This window comes from Callorhinchus milii, unplaced genomic scaffold (assembly GCF_018977255.1).
Source record: "Callorhinchus milii isolate IMCB2004 unplaced genomic scaffold, IMCB_Cmil_1.0 Scaffold5, whole genome shotgun sequence".
Taxonomy (NCBI): domain Eukaryota; kingdom Metazoa; phylum Chordata; class Chondrichthyes; order Chimaeriformes; family Callorhinchidae; genus Callorhinchus; species Callorhinchus milii.
The window spans coordinates 52,123,194-52,138,036 of record NW_024704746.1 but is presented as its reverse complement, the minus strand read 5'-3'; the positions used below and the strand labels follow the sequence as shown (position 1 = coordinate 52,138,036).

Genomic DNA, 14,843 nt, shown 5'->3' with positions numbered 1-14,843 from the left:
CATAAATGAACAATTTTTAGTTATAATAATCCTTGCATTTGATATAGCGCTTTTCACATCATCTCAACGTCTCAAAGCGCTTCACAGAATAGACTGTAAAGTGAATTGACTGTATATTTGTGGGCGAACGCGGCAGCCAATTGCGCACAGCAATGTCCCACAAACAGTCGTGGATTGAAAGGACCAATTTATTATTGTTTTGTTTTGGAGGGATTATTATTAGGCTCTGTGTGGATTAAGGAAACTTGCCCAAGGTTCGGAATTGTCAGCTGGGATACAGAAGAAAATCTCTCTTCTTCCCAAAACATAGTCACTCCTCTTTACCCATCACTCTCTAATCCTATCACCCCCATCCTCGCCCGGCTTCACTGGCTCCCCATCACGCAGCGGATACGGTTCAAGATCCTGGTCCTCACCATCAAAGCGCTCCACGGCCTTGATCCTCCCTGCCTCTGTGACCTCCTGACCCCTTTGCAACCTGTCCCCTCCCTGCACTCTGGACTCTGGCCTGCTTCACGACCCAACTCGCCCACCCCACCATTGGCGGGCGGGCCTTCACCCTCTCCGATTCCTCTGGAATTCCATCCCACAGTCCTTCCGCCTCGCGCCCCCCTCCCTTGTCTCCTTCAAGACCCGAATCAAGGCCCTCCTCTTTGACCGTGCCTTCGGTCACCCTCCTACTCCTGCCCCTCAAGCCTCCTGATCCCAACCACCAGCTCGGGTGCGGATCCCTGACTGTCCAGCACTTTACAAATGTAATGTGTTGTTGTTTACAATAAATGCCTTGACGACCTGATAAGGAGCCATATCAAATGCAAGGATTATTATTATAAGTGGTGACATGAGATCTCCAGCGCCGCCCGAACAGGTGAACGGTTTGGGAGGTTTACAAACGTTTCCAGGGCAGTGACAAACAAGACAGGAATCTGACTGAATGGGTTCGTGTATCAATGGAAACACGGACTTCCCCGTCACTTCCGTGATCATTACCCCGTTGTTGTCGGTGTCTCCCAGACACACCGCCTGCGGGAACAGATTGCCGGTGAAATCCAGCGCCACTCGCTCCACGTAACTGACCGACCTCATGGCTTGTGCTCCAGGTCTGGGCCTCGCCCTGAGCCCTGAGCTTCGGTGCCGCTCTCACTCTCTCGCACTCATTCTCTCTCTCTCTCTTCTCTCCGGGTCTTCTGGATCTACGGAGGCCGCAAAGAGATCCCCGGACATCCTCAAAACGCGAACCTTTCTTTCTCAGCTCGAAACTTTCCTTTTCCAAACGGTTCTACAGCTTCCCTCTCACACGCACCCTCTCACACTCATTCACTATCTCACATTCCCATTACACAGCCCCTCTCACTCTCTCACACTCACCGTGTCACACGCATTCACCGTCACTACATTCTCGTTACACAGCCCACTCACCCTCTCACACTCATTCACTGTCTCACATTCCCATTACACAGGCACCCTCCCTCTCTCACACTCACCCTCTCTGTAGCCTCATTTACTGTCTCGCTCATACAGATATAACCAGTTCCACTTTCCCACAGGCAGATAAAGTATCAGGTTATTCTCCACTGAAGTATTGCTCTGCACTGGACCATGTGCAAAGGGAGAGGCTGCTCTGCATTTGAGCATGTACAAATGCATTTGAGTTGGCACTTGAGCATGTGTGGACAGATAGACAAGTTTATTTGCACTGAAGCATATATCGATGTATGAAAAAATTATTTTGGGAGAACTGGAAGACAATTAGAGTGAGAGGCATCAACCGTATCCGGGGCCCTAAAACTTGGGTGCCCTAATTCATGGTTTTAATGGTTTATTGGTTAATGTGCTCTTGTTCTTCCCCCAGAGGTTCACAGCCTACTTACCTGAGAGTATTGAGCGCAGATTGGCCAGAGCCAAAGTATGTGTTTACGTGTGTGCATGGTGGGGAGTGGGGGAGATATAACCCGGGTATGTGGGTTGTGGGGGTCTTGCTAGCAGGGCTTTGACAGAAATTAAGATATATTTGTAGCCCCAAAGTCAACCAAACACTAGCCTCCAAAGTAGCCTCAAGTTTATGTATCACCTGCTCTATGGAGTGAGCAGAGCGGCCTGATTTAGGTTAGTGCTTTTTGAAACTGCAATGGAAGGTCTTCAAATGGGGGGGGGGGGGGGAGGAGAGGGGAAGGGGAAAACAACATTTTGCAGGTTTGACTTTTTTTTAAGCTAAGCACTCAACAACATGTGATCACAAAGTCCTACATCACATGGCTTTGTTTTACCTAATAGTAGTAGGAACCCGGTTGTTAATCGATTGGCAGATCGCTTTTCAGGGTAATACTGTATTTGATATTACACCTTACAATAATAATCCTTGCATTTGATATAGCACCTTATCACATCTTCCGAGACATCTCAAAGCACTTCACAGAATATATTGTAAAATGAATTGACTATGTTTTGTGAGCGAAATACGGCAGCCAATTGCGCACAGCAGTATCCCACAAACAGTCGTGGATTGAGTGAACAATTATGTATTATTATTTTTGAAGGAATTATCACTGGAAAAGTAAGAAATGGGAGCAGGAGTAGGCCATTCAGTACCTCGAGCCTGCCCCGCCATTTAATAAGATCATGGCTGATCTTCTAACCTAATTCCATTTACCTGCCCTATCCCCATATCTCTTAATCCCTTTAGTTTTTAAACATCTATCAATCTCAGTCTTGAATATGTTCAATGACTGAGCACCCACAACCTTCTAGGGTAGAGAATTCCGTAAATTCACTGCCCTCTGAGTTAAGAAATGTTTTCTCAACTCAGTTCTAAAAGTCTTGACTTTTAATCCTGAGACCTCTAGTTTTAGATTCTCCAACCAGGGGAAAGTCTCACAATATCTACCCCGCTGAGACAGAAGCCATCCTCTGCCAATCGACCGACAATCAGGTTCCTACTTACTGCTAGGCAAACAGAGGTGTGTGTGGAGCGAGGAAACTTGCCCAAGGTCCCGCTCCACCCAGGAATCAAACTGGGTCCTAACCCGTGAGGAGTGCTCGTTAAGACTCCAGGACTCCACAATATAAGTTTCTCTCTCTCTCGCTCTGCCCCTGTGTCTCACACACGTTGCCTTTTTCTCACTGAGTTTCAGTCTCACACACTACAAATATATAGTCAATTCACTTTACAGTATATTCTGTGAAGCGCTTTGGGACGTCTAGAAGACGTGAAAAGCGCTATATCAAATGCAAGGATTATTATTATTACTGTGTGCAATTGGCTACCGCGTTTCACTCACAATATTATAATAATAATAATCCTTGCATTTGATATAGTGCTTTTCACGTCGGGAGGACATCCCAAAGCGCTTCACAGAACACACAGTGTAAAGTGAATTGACTGTATATTTGTGGGCGAACGCGGCAGCCAATTGCGCACAGCAATGTCCCACAAACAGTCGTAGATTAAAAATGACCAATTTATTATTGTTTGGGGTTTTGGAGGGATTATTATTAGGCTCTGTGTGGAGGAAGGAAACGTGCCCAAGGTTTCGCCCTCTGCCTGGAATTGTACTCAGGTCTCTCACTTGCAAAGCGAGTGCTCTAACCACTGAGCTACAGGACTCCACTGTATATAGGTCAATTGACTTTACAGTATATTCTGTGTAGCACTTTGAGATGTTTCAACAACGTGATAAGGCGCTATATCAAATGCAATAATTATTATTACTCTGTTCCATTATTACAAAACAGCGATATGAGACTACGGAGGAGCTGGAAACAGAGATGTATTTCGCGGGTCACTCCCAATCCTTACGGAATGTTACTCCGAACGTGGCAATGGATTATTATCTGCCATTATAATGATGGGACTCGCGCCCATCCTCTGGCCGCCAAAACACAGTTAAACACGTGTACTGAATACAATTAATTACTTCCCAATACAATTACCATCATTCTGTAGCAAACAACATGGAGGGAAGGAAGAGCCCTTTGTGAACACCGAGAGCCTCGGCCGATTGGGTGACATTGGAGCACGTAACGGAGCGCGCGGGCGGGTCCTTCTGCGGTTCTGGAAAGTTCTTCGCGGGCGTTCTCCCGGCATCCTCAGCGCTTTCCGCGCCTCGCGGACACAAGGTGAGCGGGACCGGCAGCGGCGCGGGTACACTGAGCTCCGCTCCGCACCGCACGGCTTCACTCCTCCGGTCCCCCCATCGCTGCTGCCGCTGACCTGTTTTGTCGCAGTCCCACCGACCGAGACCAGCCATGACTGCAGGAGAGGAGCAGGCCGAGCAGGCGCACATCCCCCTGGAGGGGGAGGACATCAGCCCCAAGAAAGACGGCGGCATTCTGAAGGTGAGCGCAGGCCGCCCCCCGCCCCGGGCCGGGTTCACCCGGTCACCGCAGGCCGCCCCCGCCCCGGGCCGGGTTCACCCGGTCACTGCAGGCCGCCACCCCGGGCCGGGTTCACCCGGTCACTGCAGGCCGCCACCCGCCCCGGGCCGGGTTCACCCGGTCACTGCAGGCCGCCACCCCGGGCCGGGTTCACCCGGGCACTGCAGGCCGCCACCCGCCCCGGGCCGGGTTCACCCGGTCACCGCAGGCCGCCACCCGCCCCGGGCCGGGTTCACCCGGGCACTGCAGGCCGCCACCCGCCCCGGGCCGGGTTCACCCGGGCACCGCAGGCCGCCACCCATGTGTGCACCTCGCTTCTCCTCCACCCCACTCCCTGGCTTTGTAACCCCACCCCACCGCAGAATCAGCTCGGTCACTGCATTGCTGCGGACTCCAGAGAGGTTCAACCTGGAGAGGTTTTTTTGTTCGTTCCCAAGCTGGTTACTGCACCTGCAACCAGGAGGCAGACTGCTGCAGCTCTCCTCTCCTCACCTTGCAACACATTTTCTTACCAGAATCACTGCTGATCGGCTTTGACGCGGGGGTGCGTACTGTATTTCATGTGGTAGAAGTTTTGGATGGGACCGTTTAGAGGATGTTTCAGTTTACTCAGTATGTGACCAGGTACATAACTTTGGAGTCTTGAATGATTGTATAGAGGGATCTTAATTTTGTATTTCATGTATGCTGCCTGCACCTGATCTGGGAAAGTGCAGAGGGAGCTTTACTCTGTACCTGCCTGACCTGTGAAAATTGGATTGGACCATACTTCACAGTTTTTTGAGGGAAAGAAAAAAGATCAATAACAGGCAAGCCTTTTTTTCTAGAATTAGGCTCGTCTGGTGTTTGTAATGTCTGAGATGATCTTCAATAGACACAACATAAAAGCAATGGAAAAGGTGCAGGGTAGGTTCATTTGGATGGTAACTGCCAAGTTATTTTTCATTTATGGAGAGGCTGAATAAATTTGTCATTTGTTTTCAACCACACAAGCAGAAAAGCTTCAGGGGAAACTTCATGAGTTTTCAACCTCCTGGAATAGTAGTAATTACTAATAGTAATTATTTCCACTGGAGCAAATCAATCATAAGTGGACACAATTTAACAAATCAAATTCTGGATGGTTACTTAACTTCCTTCAGTTGACTATAAATTTGACCAAGGCTCTCCTGCTTGACCCCCATCAATGCCTTCTCAAACGTTGACAGCTTAAATGTGTTTGGATGCTCACTTTATCTCAACAAGCCAGTGCAAAATCTCGGTGTTTTGTTAGATACCCAACTGTCTTTCAAGTTGAAAATCTGGGCTCTCAGTTGCTCAGTTTTTCACTACTGATGCAACATTGCTCACCAATGCCAATCATTACCTCTTCTTCCGAGATCCTCATTCACGCCTTCACCACTCCTACCTTGACCGTTCTGATCCTCTGCTTGCTCCCAACAAGCAGAGGATTGGAGTGGAGTCTCCAGCTACACCCAACACAAGCTGAATAACAACCAGAATGGATCCGCACACCTAACGCATTCTCAGCTAGATTGGCTCCCCAACTGATCAAATTCAAAATCTTTGTCCTTGCGTTCTCATTTCCCTGCTGTTCTGCTTCATGTAAGCACTCACTCGCACCCCGCCTCGGGTAAGCCATACTTAGAGTAGATTCCATAAGTTCATGAAAAACGGAATTGGTAATATACTTGAAAAGGAGAATGAACAGGAGAGTTGTCCAGGAGAATTCGATCTTCTATGAACCGTTGTACAATGTGCATTTAACCAACCTGCCTGTTTTTCTTCCTCTGACCCACAGCTGATCAAGAGCGATGGCACTGGGGATGAGACCCCGATGACTGGCGACAAGGTCTTTGTGCACTACACAGGGCTGCTACTGGATGGCACCAAGTTTGACTCCAGCAGGGACCGTAATGAGCAATTCATGTTTGAACTTGGCAAAGGTAAGATTGTCTGAATCTTTCGTCTGTGGTCATGCTCATGCCCAAACCAATACTTCATAAAATAGTTTTGCCATACCAGCAGCTATACATACTCCTGTTCTATCATGTGCAGATTACAGGAATCCCATGGGTGTTTTACTTGGTTTGAACAGGGCAAGTCATCAAGGCTTGGGACACAGCTGTGGCCACCATGAAGATCGGAGAGGTTTGTCAGATCATCTGTAAACCAGAGTACGCCTATGGTTCAGCAGGAAGTCCCCCCAAAATTCCACCTGACAGCACCCTGGTCTTTGAGGTACGTCTTTCTGTCTGGACTAAGCAGTGTGGGTTCAGGTCTGGTGTGAAGCATTGACGGTGATATCTGGTGTGATTGATGACTTGCTCTAAGTGCTTCTATGTTATGAAGGATAAAATCAGCAATTTCCTGTGCTTAATCACTGTCTGGAAACCATTTCCACCTCACTGGAAGGTGCAGATGTGGATGCCAGCCAGGTAAAGGCAGGCTGGAATGCAAGTGGTCAAAAAGTCCCCTTTCAACAGTTGCTTTCAACATTTACACATGAAGAGTAAGGATTTGGGGGAGTTCTGAAGGTGCTGTGTCTCTCTCTCCAAACAAAGGAAGGGGTCAAACCCAATCAGAAGAGGAGAACAGCAAATAAAGGAATGCCTCTGAGTTGCACTTGAGCTTTTGCTTCTTTGACATCTCAGTATTTTGTTTCTTCTTGGTTAGATTGAACTCTTCAGCTTCAAAGCTGAAGACCTGACTGAGGATGAAGATGGGGGGATTATGCGTCGGATCAGGAAGAAGGGAGAAGGTTATTCAAAACCAAACGAGGGAGCCTTAGTTGAGAGTAAGTAATGTTCTTGTTTTCCTTCCCTCTCTCTGAATTTTGTGCAGCTATCCAATTATCAGAAGCTGTTACCTGTGAGGCAGCGGGAAATCTACGTATCGGAGGAGTGGACTGGTAGAAGAGTTAGCAACAGCAGTGAATTGCGCACATTTGATCCTCACATCTTTCTCTTTTCCAGTTCATTTGGAAGGCCAGTATCAGGGCACAGTATTTGACAGCCGAGATGTGTCCTTTGTCCTCGGAGATGCTGAGGAGAATGACATTCCTGTGGGTATTGAGCAGGCTCTGCAGAGCATGGAGAAGGGGGAGGATGCCATGATATCCCTGAAACCTAAGTGAGTCCCACTCTTCTGAGCCCCAGCAACAAATTGCAGCCTGGTTTCCAACGATGAGACAGTACAACTCTGCCCCAACAATATTCTGGCTTTAGAACTAAGCCCGACACAGGTTGTGCAGAGAATAATGGATTCCAGCAGAGTTGTGGGCTAGAATTACATCTGTATGTTGGAGATGTGGGGGGAATAAAAGTTGTACATTGAACTATAGATCATTGAGAGTGAGTTTTAGCCTGCAATCTAATCCAGGGTGAAACATTTATATGGAATATCTGATCCCCAGGAGTGAATTACGGTTGGAATCTAATTCATGGGTGTGGTGGAGGTTATACATAGAATAACATTTCTGAAGAATGAAGTCCGTGTTGTAGAGGTTCATGTGGTTAAAATAACTGCTCACTAGAATGAGAAAACAAGATAGTATCTAATTCAGAAATGAAGATGTTTTATAGATTAACTGATTGTGCTATATCACAATGTTATAACTGAGTGTCTTATAGACTGGAATCTGATCATCTGTTTCAGGTAGTTTATATATTGATCTCAGAGAATGAGTTAAAGGAGAGGCTTAAATCCAGGTGTTGATGGTAGTGGTGGTGGTTGGGGGTTAATGCATCTCACTAACCTTTGCTGTGTGTCTTCTCGAGTAGATATGGCTTTGGAGAAGCAGGAAAGAGTAAGTTTAGCATCCCAGCAAACGCAAGTCTGGTGTACGAGGTGGTGCTGAAGAACTTTGAGAAGGTGAGCTGCTGATGCTGTCCGCCACTTCCCAATCCTTTGCTGAGAGACACATTGACTGCAATGGGACAATTGTGTATTTCTCACCTGCAAATCTAATCTTGTTTACATATCCCTTTAATTCTCCCTCCACTCAGCTAACTCGGGCTTGCTGAATGTCCCCCACCTCCTCAATGCTAACATTGGTACTGAGCCTTCAGTTCCAACTCCCCAACCTTTGGATCCCTTCTTTTACCCCTACCATCACCATTTTTCTCGCTTTCAAATCCTGTCCAAAAATCCTACCTCATTCAATGCATCTATGGCCCTCTTTTATTGAATGTCCAACCCCATCCTTGTGAAATGCTCAGATGTTTCCCAATGTGAAGAGGGTTCTATAAATACAAGTTATTGAAGTTGTTGCTCCCCAATTTTAAACTCCTGAGCTTGGTGTGGTGGTAGTGGAGAAAGCTAACTCTGCCCCTTCTGGCTGGAAAAACAATTTCCTCTGAATTCATCCCATTTCACAGCACTTGTCAGGCGTGGCGAGGGTACAGCAGTGATAATTGGGATGAGAGGTGATGTTTTCCTTGGAGAGACTTGAAGCCTGTTGGTGCAGAAGAGGAAATTAATTGAGATTTTCAAAATTATACATTTAATATAGATGAACAGGTCAATAACATAATTTAATATCACCAGAAGAAGAAAAAAAGGGGAGATTTAAAAATAATCTCTTCATAGATGGTTGTTAGAATATAAAATGCTTTAACACAAGTGACTGCTGAAACATTTATAAGCACACACATTCAGATCACAGGAAACTATTCTTTTGCCTTTTGCCCCTACTTTTTTTACATTTCTTAGTGAAATATTTTAAGTATGTAAATATTTTTCTTTCCTCAGGCCAAAGAATCATGGGAGATGAACATTGCAGAGAAATTGGAGCAGTCTGCTATCCTTAAGGACAAAGGCACCCAAAACTTCAAGGTGGGTTTCTTGCAAGCGGACAGGGCTTTCTGTGGAGAAAGCAGAACAGGCTGAGCACATTCCAGAGCCCTAATTAATGCTGTCTTCAGTCCTTGCTCCATACTGGGTTTCTAGATTGTGGGAAGGCAGGTCCCATTAATATCATTGTATGGGAGGGAGGGGTGAGAGCCATTCCTAGTATGCTGTCTTGGGGTCCTGGTGCTGATTCTGTGGAGTGTCCATTTGCTTGGTGAATTGAGCACTGCATGGAGTGCCGAGATCCTCATAGATTGGATCAGTTGCTTGCTGAAGTGTGCACTGGCTGTGGAATGTGAGATCTGGGATGCAGGTTATTCAGGTGCTAGGTGAGTCAGGCACTGGTAATGGAGTGTGGGGATCCTGGTTTGTGGGGCGGGGTCGAGGTACATAAGGTATTTGGGTGTTGGCTGGGAATCTTGGGTGTGCCATGTCCAGACGTTGGATGCTGGTGGAGTGCTTGGTATGTTGGATGACCACTTGCTTGGTATAATTACCTTGTTCCAGTTGGGGAAATACAAACAAGCCAGTATTAACTACAAGAAAATTGTGTCGTGGCTGGAGCATGAGGCAGGCCTGTCCGAGGATGAAGAAAAAAGTGCACAGGCTCTGAGGCTGGCCGCTCACCTCAACCTGGCCATGTGCTACATCAAACTAGAGGAGAACCTACAGGCTGTGGAGAACTGCCAGAAGGTAATAGGTGACCTCTTTACTCCACCCCCCGCTTGGGGAGCTTCTCATTATCTTCCTCATCCCCTTCCAAATCTTCTCTTCTCCCCCCCACCACACACACACACTCGCGCACAAACAGCTCAAAGTGGGGACTATCAGTTGCGAGATTAGAGATTTTATGACCCCTTGTGGCTTTGTGAGTAAATTGTATGGTTTACCTCCATGGTTTTGGTGACAGTGCAGGCAGTTTACTCTTCTCAGCCATAATGGGACACAAGGAAGGGGAAAAATTCTGTCTTCATCACTGTCTATTGGTGACCATTCTTCCCTCCACCTTTCCTTTTGCTGGATAGGTGAAGATTTGGCCCAGTTGTGATCACCTTTCTCTCTCTTACCCCCTGGAAAGTGCCATATAGGCATTGTACTGGTGCCTGATTGAACTTCCTCCTTTGAAACTCCACACACACCGGTGGGTGGGGGGCAGAACTTTAACCTTGTAATGCACTATATGGTGTTGATAACCACTAAGCAATGTGGGGCATAGGTCCAGACTGTACGTTTGGTTGGCACTGTATGTAATTGCTTGGTTGGTGAAATACTCATGCTTCTACATTTCTCTCAGGCCTTGGAACTGGATACCAACAATGAGAAGGCCCTCTTCAGGATGGGTGAAGCCCGACTGGCAATAAACGAGTACCAGTTGGCGAAGTCTGATTTCCAGAAGCTCTTGGAACTGTACCCAAACAACAAGGCGGCCAAAGTGCAGATTGGAATCTGCCAGAAGAAGATGAAGGAGCAGCTGGACCGGGAGAAGAAGATATACGCCAACATGTTCGATAAATTTGCAGACATTGATGCCAAGGTAAGGCCCGCGGGTCAAGTATCATATTTGTTGGAGAACATGGCAACCAATGTTCACAATGTCACTGTCCCACAAACAGCCCAGAGGTGGAGACTGATTTTATCTGAAGGATTGTTGCCCAAGATTCCCATTTTGTTTCCAATAGTGCCATAGGATCTTTAATATCCAGCTGATCATTCCTTGATTTAACAAGCCATCTGAATAACGACATCTCGCAACAATTCAGCACTCCCCCACCATTACCTGAGAGTATCAGTCTGGGTTATGAGGTCAAAATCCTGATGTGGTCCTTAAACCCAGTGGTGTAAGTTCTACTTCCTGAGCCAAGTAACACCTTTATTTGGCTCTTGATCTCTATCTAGCGTACCTCCACTGGGAAATGTTGTATGGGGGAAAGTCAAGTGAGGGCAAGATCAGGCTTGGTTGTGCTTTTTGTTTTCCCCACCCTGCGACACATTCCATCACAGTTGATGTTAACAAAAAACAAGATATTTGAAAACTATGTTTCTTGAGTAGTTTGTGACTTCAGTTTGAAAATGTGGAATTGAGAAGTAAGCTGCTAGTCTTATTTTTTAAAAACAATGGATGTTTGTCATCAATGCAACAAATGTGGTTTGCGTTTCATACAATTATGTTATTATTTGTCTCCTTTTTGACAGCGGGAAGCTCAAAAGATGAAGAGTAAGCCGAAGGAGTCAGTGCATGGAGAGGAGGAGAGTCTGTTGGAGGGTGGCCGTGGGGAGCCAATGGATACGAGCGCCAAAGTAGTGGAGCCCAAATCGCAGACAGTGGAGGCTGCTGCCAGCGAGTAATGCCCTGGTCTGGAGCATATTCAGTCACTTGTCTAATCTGTTTAAAGCCCCAATGCCCGGCCCTCTACGTGTACAGTGTACACAGCAGTAAAGCTTCCCCGCTTGCCCATATCTATAAAAAATAATGCCCCTCCCACCAACCACACCACTGTGAGGACCTCAAGTCCCTGGCTCAGGCTGGATCAGAAGCAACAGTCTAAATACAAAGCTTGGTGCCTGACACTGCAATCGGGAGGAGATCTTGTGTGGGGGGGATTAAGTCGGGATTGTTATCTTCACCACTTAAGTGTCCTGACATTCAGCAGCAGACTACTGTTGCCAGATATCTCTGCTCTAGTGATAGAGAAGAGGAAAAGAGAAACAGGAATCGGTGATGGATGTCATTATAGCCAGGGTGCATGCTTTCTTCCATCTCTTTGTCACCGGATGATTATTCAGATGTGTATTCCCTCACATGGGTCATAATCACTGATGTTTTTTTATTTAACTGGTTATTTAACTTCCCAAAAATGTCCATTTACTGTACCCAGCTGTAGAGGCGAGGTATAATTCTTGCAGGCAGGTATCCTGACCCACACAAAATTTTGGATGCCCATTATTTCTGTTCTTTAGTTCCCAGCAAGTTTCTGGGTCTTGCAAACAGCAACTTGCCATCTCTGTTCAGCAAACTGAGACCTACTGTATTTTCTCTTTTCTCTTGTTTGCCTATCTCCCCCCGCCCCCCACAGCCATGGAGGCCGAGCCTTCAGCCTATTATGTCTGCTGACCTGCAACTCCCTAAGTCCCTCTGCCTGGCCTCCTCTCATAGCCTCTGAACAGTTACCTCTCTGCTCCCCATTCACTGCTCCGTATCTGGCCGCAAATCTCTATAAACACAGAAGTTGCTGGAAACACGCAGGAGGTCAGGCAGCATCCATGGAGAGAAGAAAATGACTTAACATTTCAGGTCTGTGACCTTTTGTCAGAATTTATTAATTGTTGCCTGCTTCTTTTCCCCTCCTCCACATTAAAACAATGGGATTTTTCTTTAAATGGTTCCCATTCAGTTTCACCCTGAGAGCTGGAATCTTGCCCATGCACCAAATCCCGCTCCTCAATTAGTTTGCATGTCCTGCACCTTGTGTTCTCTGATTCCCGTGCTCTCGAAGTGCGGGTCCATCCAGGGGTCTCCAACCTCTGCTCTGGCTATTTCCCAAAGCTGATTTCCTGAGGCCTCCAGGACTACCCACTCTTGAGCTGATGCTCTCCATAGTTGTCTGCTGCCCTGAATCCTCCATTTCCATGTCTTCAGCAGCAACCCAACAGGCTTTGACTGTCTGTTTGGCCTTAAGTCAGGCTGTCTACTTCATTCCAGTGGGAAGTGCTGCACCAGCATCTCTGATTATTGTTGTCCATCTTTATAACTTCATAACCAAAAGATGATTGTATGTAAATATTGACTTGAGTTCTTTTTGTTACATTTGTTTGAGGGAAGCATAGGATTCAAACCATTATTAAACATTCAGGAATCTGAGCCTCTTTTGTATCCATTCATTTCATCTTGGTCAACAACAACTTGCATTTATATAGCGCCCATCACACGGGATAGCGTCCCGGAGCGCTTTATAGTGGCAAAGTCTGACAATGAGCCAAGGGAGCGGGGAGGTGACTAAGCACGATCTAAAAGGAAGGTCTTTAGGTGAGATTTGAAGGTGGGGAGAGTGCAAGGTGGAGGGAAAGAGTTCCAGAGTTTTGGGGCGTAGTGGCTAAAAGCACGGCCACCAATGGTGGAGCGGGGGGGCATTAGGAGGCCGGAGCCAGCTGGCCGGAGGCAGTGGGTGGTGGAATGGGGGGTAAACGGGTTGGATAGGTAGGGAGGTGTGAGAATGAAGTGATATGAAAACGAGTGAGAAGATCTTGAAGTCAATCCGTTCATTGATTGGGAGCGAGTGGAGCCTGGCAAGGACTGGTGCGATGAGGGCACAGAGTTTCTTACAGGTGAGTATGCAGACAGCGGAGTTTTGAATGGGACTTTGTGTATGGTGGAGCTGGGTAGACCAGCGAGGGGCCCATTGGAATAGTCCAGCTGGGAAGTGACGAAAGCTGCTTCGTCAAGTTATAGGGAACAGGCAGGAGAATGGGACCAAACGGACTACTTTTAGTGAGACAGATTAATAAATAATACTCCCTGCATTTGATATAATCCTTTTCACGGCTTCAAGACATCTCAAAGCGCTTCACAGAATACACTGTAAAGTAAATTGACTATTTTGTGGGCGAAACACGCAACCAATTGTGCTCAGCAGTGTCCAACAAACAGTAGTGGATTGAGTGACCAATTTTTTTTAAAGGAATTATTACCCTTGGTGATTAAGTTGATATTGCAACTTCCACTGCTTGTATGTGTATCGGTGTCAGCTCCTGCAGGTACAAATGAAAGAAAGCTGTTTTGGTACATAATAAAGGTGACAATCTCAGTTTCTGTACAATTCACTCCAAGGAGCAAAATGATGATGTAAAAGAAAACCATTTCTGTCACCTCTTTGCTGGAGGTACTGTGCTGTATCCATTACCACTGAGAGGCAGCATTGTCCAGAGTAGCATTCAAGAGAACAGTTGGATCTCATTCTGAAATGTGGTTTAAGATAAATAGGAGCAGAGGAAGGTTTGAACTGGACAAATCCCCATTTGATTGAAACCATGTGGGCACAGAGCAAAAATTTCAAATTGATTACAATAGGAAAGATTGGGGAAGAGGCTAATGATTATCCTTGCATTCAATATGACTTTCCAAGTCGAGAATACCTCTCAGGACTTCACAAAATTTATAGCGACTATCATGTAGGCACAGGTTCGAAAGAATTCCTCAGTTTAGAGGAATGTTGTGTTTTGAATTTATCACTCTTGATTGGAAGATGGATTGGTCAAAAGGGAGCCTAATTAGTATCTGAGCAGTGAAAATAATAATCTGCATATAGTGCCTTATCACGTCAGTGAAACGTGTCAATGTGTTTTACAGAATATACTGTAAAGTGGAATGGCTACTTTGGGCAAAATGTGGCAGCCAATTGTGCACAGCTGTGTTCCACAAATAGTCGTTGATTAAGTGACTTTGAGGGATTATTATCCCCCAGAAAGTTCCTAAACATTTTGGGATTATGGTGAAAGATTTTTAATTGGAATATTAAAATAGAAAAACAAGTAGTGGAACAACTTGAACGGACCAGGCTGATTAGTTTCTGTTATGATCATGACCTGGGTTTGGTGACTGTAAATGGGAGGTGGAGGCTCTG

The 14,843-nt window shown here is 46.3% G+C and overlaps 2 protein-coding genes across 6 annotated transcripts in view; one reads left to right on the top strand and one right to left on the bottom strand.

Annotated features, from left to right (window-relative positions):
* Nucleotides 1-4,036, bottom strand: part of itfg2 (integrin alpha FG-GAP repeat containing 2) — a 39,925-nt gene extending 35,889 nt beyond the window's left edge. For 2 of the 5 annotated variants that reach the window (XM_007905103.2, XM_007905108.2), the window contains exon 1: nucleotides 991-1,464. In XM_007905103.2, the coding sequence (XP_007903294.1) occupies nucleotides 991-1,086 (96 nt within the window). In that variant the 5' untranslated portion in view covers nucleotides 1,087-1,464. Of the gene's footprint in view, nucleotides 1-990; nucleotides 1,465-1,484; nucleotides 1,557-3,930 lie in introns of those variants that run through there. The other 3 variants (XM_007905105.2, XM_007905107.2, XM_007905106.2) reach the window with 3 other exon arrangements.
* Nucleotides 4,037-4,115: 79 nt separating this feature from the next.
* Nucleotides 4,116-13,084, top strand: fkbp4 (FKBP prolyl isomerase 4). Its single transcript, XM_007905102.2, has 10 exons — nucleotides 4,116-4,335; nucleotides 6,176-6,320; nucleotides 6,473-6,615; nucleotides 7,051-7,171; nucleotides 7,350-7,506; nucleotides 8,157-8,247; nucleotides 9,127-9,210; nucleotides 9,733-9,918; nucleotides 10,520-10,759; nucleotides 11,419-13,084. The coding sequence occupies exons 1-10, from the start codon at nucleotides 4,246-4,248 to the stop codon at nucleotides 11,569-11,571; spliced, it is 1,410 nt and encodes a 469-aa protein (XP_007903293.1). The 5' UTR covers nucleotides 4,116-4,245; the 3' UTR covers nucleotides 11,572-13,084.
* The last annotated feature ends 1,759 nt before the right edge of the window (nucleotides 13,085-14,843 follow it).

What these genes read in the sequence shown, in the direction of transcription:
- fkbp4 (XM_007905102.2), top strand. Translation starts at nt 4,246, where the DNA reads ATGACTGCAGGAGAGGAGCAGGCCGAGCAGGCGCACATCCCCCTGGAG. An exon ending in AAGACGGCGGCATTCTGAAG is followed by an intron (nt 4,336 to 6,175) that starts GTGAGCGCAGGC and finishes TCTGACCCACAG; the next exon opens with CTGATCAAGAGCGATGGCAC. An exon ending in CGAGGGAGCCTTAGTTGAGA is followed by an intron (nt 7,172 to 7,349) that starts GTAAGTAATGTT and finishes TCTCTTTTCCAG; the next exon opens with TTCATTTGGAAGGCCAGTAT.